Source organism: Hyaloscypha bicolor (genome assembly GCF_002865645.1).
Source record: "Hyaloscypha bicolor E unplaced genomic scaffold K444scaffold_52, whole genome shotgun sequence".
NCBI classification, from domain to species: Eukaryota; Fungi; Ascomycota; class Leotiomycetes; order Helotiales; family Hyaloscyphaceae; genus Hyaloscypha; species Hyaloscypha bicolor.
In genome coordinates this window covers 984,955-994,872 of record NW_020194554.1, presented here as the reverse complement: position 1 = coordinate 994,872, position 9,918 = coordinate 984,955, and the positions used below count along the sequence as shown (strand labels likewise).

At 30.2% G+C, this 9,918-nt stretch overlaps 1 protein-coding gene across 1 annotated transcript; it reads right to left on the bottom strand.

Moving 5' to 3' along the window:
- Window positions 1-4,987: 4,987 nt before the first annotated feature.
- On the bottom strand, window positions 4,988-7,999 carry K444DRAFT_610098 (uncharacterized protein). The gene is made up of 7 exons (XM_024879682.1): window positions 7,886-7,999; window positions 6,504-7,783; window positions 6,330-6,444; window positions 5,893-6,278; window positions 5,494-5,845; window positions 5,234-5,437; window positions 4,988-5,186 (listed from the first exon to the last, which is right to left on the bottom strand). The coding sequence occupies exons 2-7, from the start codon at window positions 7,656-7,658 to the stop codon at window positions 5,107-5,109; spliced, it is 2,292 nt and encodes a 763-aa protein (XP_024740170.1). The 5' UTR covers window positions 7,659-7,783; window positions 7,886-7,999; the 3' UTR covers window positions 4,988-5,106.
- Between the last annotated feature and the right edge of the window lie 1,919 nt (window positions 8,000-9,918).

Here is a 9,918-nt window from a genome sequence, read left to right as displayed (position 1 = left end):
AGCACTTAATAAGTGCATTTAATAGCAAATTAAGAATATTACTAGAGAACTAAGATTCGTAAAGCTAGTAAAGAAGTTCTTATATTTAATTATTTTTATGAATACTTTATTTATAAATAATAGAGATCTCTTTTCTCAAATCGGATATATTCTAGTTCTAGTAAATAGAAGTAGATATACTAATATTATTTATTAGTTCTTTACTAAATATAAGAGAATTACTAGAAGTATTCTAGCTTCGGAACTCTATAGTATGGCTTACGGCTTTAATATAGGTGCTTTAGTTAAATCTATAATTAATAAAATACTAGAAATAGAACTATTACTAGTAATTTATACGAATTTAAAGTCGTTATATAAATACCTTATTAAATTAGGAACTACTCGAGAAAAGCATCTAATAATTAATATAATATGCCTTTACTAGGCATATAAATAACGAGAGATTATAGAAGTCAAATAGATTAAGGAAGAATTGAATTCTACTAATTTTATAATAAAATTAAAGCTAATGAATGCCCTCAAGTACCTAATTAATACAAATACTATATAATTAGATATAGAGAAATAAGTCGAGTATAAATAGAGCAAGAAATAAATATATAGGATAGGAGAATATTATAGGAAAAGAAGTTATATATAAAAGGCCGCAGCCTTTAATATATAACTAAAACCTTAGAAGTAATATAGATATATAGAGTATTTGGGAAATCTGGTACTAGGCCGAATTAGGGAATTTGTATATAATTAGAGAGAAATACTATTTTTCGCGTTTTTAGAGAGTTTCTAGTATTAGTATAGCTATTTCTTTAGAAGTTATATATATAGTTACGGAATACGAAATACGGGATATAAGTAATAAAATATAGGTAATAAGATATAAGATATAAGATATAGTTATATAACCTCGTATCTTATTAGTAACTTAACTAGTAAATTAGACTCCTTTAGGCTTAATAGATTTAGGAATCGCATATTAATATTATAATACTATAATTCTTATTTCTAAAGAATAATAACTTTACTAATTAATATAACTAGTATTTCTATACCTATATAATAGTACTATATATTACTAGTAAACTAATAATTATAATTTAATTTTATATTTAATTTTTTTATAATAAAATTATTATTATTTATTAAGAGTTTTAAATATATAAATATATAATTTTAGATTTTCTTATAAATTTTAGCTAGTTTATTAATAAGCTCTAGCTAATTATTATTATATATAAAAATAAATAATAAATTATTTAAATATTTTTTTTATTAATTAATAATATTATTTTTAAAATTCTTTAAATTATTATTTATTTAAAAATTATTAATATAAATCTAGTTATAATTTCGGAATCTATAATAATTATTTTAAATCTTATAGTTATAATAATTATATTTTAAAATTATATTTTATATATAAGAAATTCGAATATTATTTCTAGAAATATATATTAAAAAATAAAAAACTAAAAAGATTTAATTTAAAATCGAAATATTTATTAATTTAAATTTTAAAATACTTATAATTTTAATAATAATTTTAATAATAATTTTAATAGTAATTTTAATAATAATTTTAATAATAATTTTAATAATAATTTTAATAATAATTTTAATTATTATTATAGATATAATATTTAGAACTTAAAAAATAAAATAGAAAATCTTTTATAAAAATAATTTAAAACTAAAAAAGAAAAAACTAGAATATAAAAAACTAAAATATAAAAAACTAAAATATAAAAAACTAGAATATAAAAAACTATAAAAATAAAATATATTTATAATATATTAAGCTTATAAAGAATTTAATATTTTAAATATTTTTATATATATTTTTATATTAACTATTAGATAATTATATTAAATAACTAGAATATTAAACCCTAAATAATAATAATATTTATTATTAGTTTATTAGAAATATATAATACTATTATATAATTATAAAATATTTGTTTTTTAAAAATAAGAATTATAATATTATAATATTAATATATAATTCCTAAATTTATTAAGCCTAATAAGAACTAGCTACTAGTTAAATTATTTATATAATACGAAATTATTTAATTATTACTCGTTATTTATATCTTATTATTTCTAGTTATTTCTATATTATATAACTATATTATATAACTATATTATATAACTATATTATATAATTATTAATAATTATAGCTATACTAATATTTATATATAATATATTATTAATATTAAAAAAAGAATAATAAAAAGAATAAAAATAAATTAGTAAATAATATCTTTAAAGCTTTATTAATAAAAATAAAAATAAATTTTTAAATTTTTATTTTATTATAATTAAAAGCTTTTTAGCTATTTTTATTATTTTTATTTTATTATTTTAATTATTTATTTATTAATAAACTTCAAAATATACTAGAATAAATAAACTATAATATTAATATAAAAGCTTTTAAATATTTTATAAAATATTATAAATAATATTAGAAATTCGAATAATTTAAAAAATAATTTAAATTTAATTATTTTATTATTATTAATATTTTCTATATTTTTAATAAATTTATATTTTATATTATTAATAAAAGTATTTTATATTAAACTAATTAATAGCTTTAAAATATTCTTAAATAATATTAGATTAATATTTATTTAGATTCTTTTAATTAAATTATAATAAATATTAGAAAATAGTTTATTAATAAGAAATTTATTTAATTTATAAATATTATATAAACTAAAATTAAAATTATTTTTATAAAAGCTTATAATTTTATTATTATAATTAAAATTAACAGAATTAATAAAAATATTATATTTTAAATAGCTTTTAAAACTATTAATTTTTTTTAAAATTTATAATACTTTATTTTAAATAACTAAATATAATACTTTATTATTAATTATATTATAATAATTAGTAGTATTTAAAAAAGTAATAATAGAAAAGCTAAATTAGAAAATTAGTATATAAATAGAAAAAAATATTATTTTTTATATTTTTAAAAAAATTCTAATATTAATATAGCTATTCTTTTAAAAATTATATATATAATTATAAGACTCGAAATATGAAATATAAATAATAAAATATAAATAATAAAATATAAATAATAAAATATAAATAATAAAATATAAATAATAAAATATAAATAATAAAATATAAATAAATAAAATATAAATAATAAAATATAAATAATAAAATATAAATAATAAAATATAAATAATAAAATATAAATAATAAAATATAAATAATAAAATATAAATAATAAAATATAGATAATAAAATATAGATAATTTAATTAGTAATTAGTTTTTATTAGACTTAATAAATTCAAGAATTATATATTAATATTATAATATTATAATTCTTATTTCTAAATATAAATTAATAATTACTAATAATATAAATAATAAAAAAGTTATATTTAAGAAAATATATAAATTAAAAAGAATTATATAAATTATTTATAATAAATAATAAATATATATTTTATTTTTCTATAATTAAAAAAAGAATTCTTATAACTTTTTTATATATTAATAAATTATTTAATTTATAAAAATAAAATAATTTCTTTTTTAATATATTAAATAATAAATAAAATAATAATATATATAAATTTTAATAATTTATAGAAATCTTTAAATTAATTAAATAATTTTTTTATATAAAATATATTTAATTATTAATAGTTATTTAAATTATATAAATATAATATTTAATAATAAATATTAAAACCTTTATATTATATTTCTTATTTTACTTTTAATTATTTAATATAATAATTTTTTTTAGCTTTTTATTACTTATATATTTAAATAATAAGCTTAAAGTCTCATTTATATTTTAATAAAAAAGAAATAATTTCTAAAGCTATTTTATTTAGCTTAAAATGTTTATAAAATATAGTATTTAGCTATATAATCTTACTTTTATTTTTAAAGTTATTATTTATTTAATTACTTTTTAATAATTATTTAATTTGCTTTTTTATTAATTTAATAATTAAAAACTTTATAATTTATAAAATTAATTTAATACTTTTAAGCTAACTTTTATAAAAATCTATTTTAAGCAAAATTTAAAAAGCTTTTTAAAACTAATAAAAACCTTATTATATAAGTTATATTTAATAAATATATAAAAAAGAGCTAATTAAAGTATTAAAAAATTAAAAAAGCATAAATATTATAAAAATAACTAAATATTTCGAGAAATAAATATATAAAATTAATATATTTCTTAATAAATAATATTTAATAAATATAAAAGCTTTTTATTAAAAAAAGGCCTTTATAAAATTAGAATAAGAATAAATTAATATTAAAAAAGTTATTCAGGTTTTTGAAAAATAAAAGAAGAATACTAAAAAAGTAGTAAATACTTTATAAATAGTAATAAGGGCAAGAAATATTAATAAAATAAGAATTAAGAAAAAGGCTTAATTATAAGCTTAAAAAAGAAGGTTTTAAAGGCTCTTTTAACAAGAATTAAAACTCTTACAAAACCTAAAAAAGTACTAGTTATTAAAAAGAAAGTCGTTTTCTTTTTTAATATTAATATTAATAGAGAGGCCTAAAAATACTAGTAAAATAAAGCTTTTAGAGGCATGTAATAAAACCACGAGTAATCTTTGAGACATTATTTATTAACTATTAATTTATCTCTATTTTTGATTTCAAGCTAATTGATCTTAGTTAATTAATAATTTAATTTAGAAGTAGGAGAGAGTGAGGAAAAAATTTGGTGTAGTGCGCGTGCATTTAAGCGGGAGGTCGAGTACGCTTCTCTGTAAATACAAATGAAGTAGAGAGCATCTAGTGAGCATATACGCCGCGTAAAGTTGTCTTAAAAGAACGCCGCGAACCGAGGGCTTATGATTATGACATTGGAAAATTATTCTAAAGGGCAGAAATTAAATGGGTTGAAAGCCCCTTTTCATGGTCCAGAACCGGAAGCCTGAGGCCACCACAATAACACGTGATTTCTGTGTAACATAAATCAATATATATCCTAAATTTGCTCAATTATAGCTCATAGCTCAAGTCAGAAGATGAGAATTAAAAGTGTTCATATCGAGATACCAAGATCGAATCAAGGACTATTATCCTGATTCAAGTTCTTCCGACCTTCCTACCAGACTCCATGACAAAAAAATTGAAAATTCCATCTTCTGGCAGCAATTCATGTTCACCTGTATAGCTATCAGTGGTTTTCCGCAGAAGAGAGTACAAAGCTCACAGAAAGTCGTGTAAGCAACACTAAGCTCCTTGACCGCCTTCTCAAAACCTTCAGCAGAGCCATCATGTCCCGAATATTTCTCGTAGGCATCGAGTTTCCATTCGAAGGGTACACACGACGAAACCCTCTCAGAGAGTGTGCCATAAGTGGCTGCTGCAAGATGGTACATGAACTTGACTTTCTTGAGCCGGTTTGCAAATATCACTGTCAACCTGTCTGTAAACTCAATCACCAACAATCTAAGCACTACAATTTCTTACCTCGGGATTTGGTTGGAATCATTACGCTTCTCTGGCATAGCAAGACATCGTTGCGGTATATCAACATCAATCTCAGCAAGCAGGTTTTGGCTAACATCAGGCTAGATTCGTCGAGGGCAAGGATACGAGAGAGATCGTTGAATTGGGAGAACAGGAATCTTTCGGACTTGGCTATGCCGGCGAGGGCAATGGTTCGAATTTGCATGTTGAGCACAGGGTCGACGTAGGTAGACTGGAACCGGGAAGCGGAGCCGTCCGAGTCATCCTGTTTGGTATTGAGGGCATGCACTAGGCTGTGCATCAAAAAGCTCCGCAGATTCACAACCCTCAGGGTTGCGTTAACAAGTCTGCCCTGCGCTATTTTGAGTTGAGGTAAACTTTGGTGGAAGGAAGTCTTACGACTGGGGATTGGCGTTCACGCTCGCAGCACAGAAGTAGTAAGCGATCGATTTTGTGATGTAAGTCGTAGCTGAGGAATGGATCATGTACTTTGCAGGTGCCTGATCTAGCAAAATCATCTAGCTCCTCGATCGTGGGAAGGGAGATAGGAGAAATTGCCCGTTGATCATTCGATGCCCCGTGCCAAGAAGGTACTAGGATCGTGTACGAGCCCGAGAGACCTAAAGAGGGGCAAACGCGCTCGTATCGTGTGGCGGTGATGGCTAGTGTAGAAGAGTCCAAACCCATCGTCTCCATTCTGAAGAACCTTTGTTCAGTCTGGCCAGGAAGAAGATTTATCGCTCTGGAGTTACGGTCCTGCGACTCCAGAATCATTTCATAAATACCTGTCTTGATCAGTGATTCATAATCACAATGTGTGGTTCAGGCTAGTTTACTAGAATGACTGATAAAGACGTCTATCAATTTCTGTCGAACACAGATTCGCTGTGCAATTCCAGGAGTGTTGGTCACATTCTGACAACGGCTACATATTTCGTCGTCCGCGGAACACTTTGGTTTAGTTCTCAGCAAATGGATACTGTGAGAATTAATAAAAATCTTGAACTTACTGCAATCTTACGTATCCGACACCTCAAGCATGCTCCTTTCTTTCTTACTTGGCTGACTTTCTTTCTCGCCTCAGTTGTATAAGCCCTTTTACCTCTCGAGCTTGATAGTTCCACTTGGGAACTTTCGAAGCTAGTCATCAACGCCTCGGGAGGATGTGAGAGAGGTTGGGGTCTCAGTAACGTCGGTAATACCGTTAAGCTGTTCTTCAGAAGGACATCGTGCTTTGCAGTTGAAGAACTTGACTCAGAGACTGTGGGAGTCGCAATTGAGACGGGGAAAGGAACCGTTGGGTGTGACTCTGTTGTCGTGTGAATCTGAGGGCATCGATCTGTTGTGTCGTGCTCAAATTGGTTGTTAGCTGGGATACGCGGTGGTAGCATTGATTGCCATGTTCCACCTGATCCAAATACCAGGTCCAACGATTGATGATGGTTGGCGTTACTGATGCTGTTGAATTCTGACTGTAGTGAGAATTGTTCTGATTGCGCTATGAAGTATCCGTTCGAGGGCATACCATGCGTTTCAGACGTTTCATAACCGAAGACTATGTTGAAATTGTTGGCAGGTGACGAATTGTCTTCGGCATCGAGAGACGAATTTCCAATCCCGACGGAGTCATTTAAATCTCGTTGGATGGATGGTTCTTCACGGTTCCAGAAAAAAGGGTCGCTTAGGCTACTAAAATTAGCAGGCCTTATAGTGGAATGGATATATTCGGTGGATAGAGGCTCAAGGCTGTGCTGTGAGTGGGAGACTGTAATAGGTTCCATGGTATCAAGATCAGGGTAATTGGGACTCCACTCATCCATAGCGAAGGAGATTCCAGTGGTATTAGCCGGATACAGTGACGACTGTAATAAGGGTGGTGTTAGGTAGCTCGTGTCAACTCCCAAGGAGGAGATGCCATATCCAGGTCCATCATCTCTAGCATTGCCGGGTCTTATACAAGCACCAATCGCGGAATCTCCAGCCCTCATCGCACAGGTGGGGTTTCTCTCAACAACCTCTTGGGTCGACGCAAGACTGTCAAAGCAGTATGGGCCGCCGTCAGGTCTGTTGTTCATGTGGGGGGCCGGTACTTGACAGAAGAGGCTATCAAGATCGTCATATTCAAACTCCAAAAGGAGTGAGCCATCGGAGAACTGGCTATCCATGACGTGGGAGATGTGCCTGCACTTCTGCTCTTGCAGATCCACGTACGGATGGCGAAGTTGGGTTGTGGTGGGGTGGACCTTCTGTTGCAATCGAGAACGACGGAAGAGAGACCTGATGATGGAACCTATGCGCACAAGTTATGAGCAATCAGTCTCTAGATACCGACAATAGAACTAAGAAATTCAGAGCTAGAAAGAAAAGGCCATAGAGGTTTGGAGAACCATACCTCAACCCTGCGGGTGAAGGTGCACGAGGCGATGACCGAACGAAATATGCCTGTCTTTGCGGCGCTTCGAATAGAATGTGCTTTTTGAAGGCAGAGTGAAAAGCTTGAAGAGGGGGGAGGCAGGTGGCGACCACAGCAGAATAGATATATACCCAACCTTCCAAATCCAAAGTTGCGAATGGTCACTCACGATGAGCAATCCTCTCACCGTTGATTGGACCGCGGGGCCGTTATCTGCATCTCGGTGTGCCCAAAATGGACGAGAAACGCCACATCGCGGATCGTGCCCCACATGCCATTGGCAAGATCGTCTGATTCCTTTGGTGAAGTTGATCGGGATGTGCGCCCGTTCTGAGACCGGATTCCGCCCGCCAGAGCAATCCTATCAACCTCCTATTGAAGCAGGGCGTACAAGAAGCAGGGCGTAAAAGAAGCAAGGTGCACAAGTAGCAAGGAACCAATGGCGTTGCGTTACTCTGCCGACCAAACCTCTTTTCAGCTCGCCGAGCCCGCGATCGGTATTCCATTCTGTTATCGAGATACGGGTTTTCGAAACCTAGGAACGGAAATTGTTACATCACTACACCGTCGCTATTATGCTATGCTTTTGACCAGGGGGTCAAGCATACGCCAAGTCCAGCCTCACAAGTGATCATGATCGAGAATGGAAAGAGAAACACAACAAAACAACCTCTCCAGATGGCGAGATTAATCTCTCCATGTTAGAAAACGCACTTCTGCTCCATTTCTATATTTCTATCTCGCATGACTAACCAGTGTCACAGTTTTTGACGAAGGAAGGGCTTCTGAAATACTACGTACGTGGTGGAAAAAAAGTTAATGAGCACAGGCCATACGCAAAGCCTAGTCAGGGGATTAGTCTAGCTACCCTTAGAGACACGGCCAAGTTACCTTACATTTAACATTTATTTCGCCCTGTCGATAGGATATTAACAGTCATGTGAGCTAGACCGTCTTTCTATGGGAGAGGAAGGGTTGAGATCAGATTTCTAAAATCTCTAGGCCGTGTTTGATGAGTCCCATATGACCTGTAATGGGCGCCCAGTCGGAACCAAGACACTCCACGAAGCCATGGCCTTGCACATCAACACATGCTTCAATCCCTAGTCACCGCAGAATTAGTAACTTTCACAGTTGGTGTTACAGGGTTGACTAAAATAATGGCATTCTATCTCACGAATACAAGCGAAAGAATTCTACTTAGGAGACCATGCTATGATGCTTTCGAGGGCGATTTAATCAATTATTTGCCGTCTTAAATTTCTCCACCTCATTGAATTGCCCGATCTCGTTGTTTTGGCTTCGCCTTCCTTGACTCCGATCTTATGATTCCTGAACGGAACCGCGAGCCACGACCACAACACCTCACACATCAACCACGACTGGGATCAATCACAATTTGGATATCAATCACGTTTTTTGTACAACAATATCTGGGGCTTTGAAAATGGCTCAACCAAAGCCCTCAAATGCTACCACCATCAAAGACCTTGGAAGCACGCCCTGCCTCCGCTGCCAAAAATGTCCAGTTCGGAGTGGATACACTTTAAGCTTCGCTCATGCTCACTTCTCCTTTTAAAAACCAAACAGCGGGAAGTACAGCCGACGATGAACAAGAGTTGAAGTTCGCGGACCCCCTTCCAGAGAGGATGCTCAACGATCGGGTCAAAGCAGAATCAGTATATAACTTCGATAGTTGGGCAGATCCGTTTCCAAGCACATTACAGATACAATGGTGTTCTCTCAGAAGTCCATGGGTGTCGTTTTCCAGAATATTGGAAAGAAATTGAGAGATGCGAATGATCACTTTCGGGAACCAGTGGTGGAAATGATCCCATGGTTCTCATCTCGTGTGAGGATGCTTGCACCAGACGCAGCAATTTAGATATGGCGGGTAGGATGGGACAAGTAGAGCGTCTCGTTCAGTTATTCCAACATATGTTATCTACTCGCTAAAACATCAACAACGCGTTGGTCAGAACCATCTGCATGTATCATGCCAAAGTGCAAGA

What these genes read in the sequence shown, in the direction of transcription:
- K444DRAFT_610098 (XM_024879682.1), bottom strand. Translation starts at nt 7,658, where the DNA reads ATGGATAGCCAGTTCTCCGATGGCTCACTCCTTTTGGAGTTTGAATAT. An exon ending in CGTCTTTATCAGTCATTCTA is followed by an intron (nt 6,279 to 6,329) that starts GTAAACTAGCCT and finishes TGATCAAGACAG; the next exon opens with GTATTTATGAAATGATTCTG. An exon ending in GTGAACGCCAATCCCCAGTC is followed by an intron (nt 5,846 to 5,892) that starts GTAAGACTTCCT and finishes AAAATAGCGCAG; the next exon opens with GGCAGACTTGTTAACGCAAC.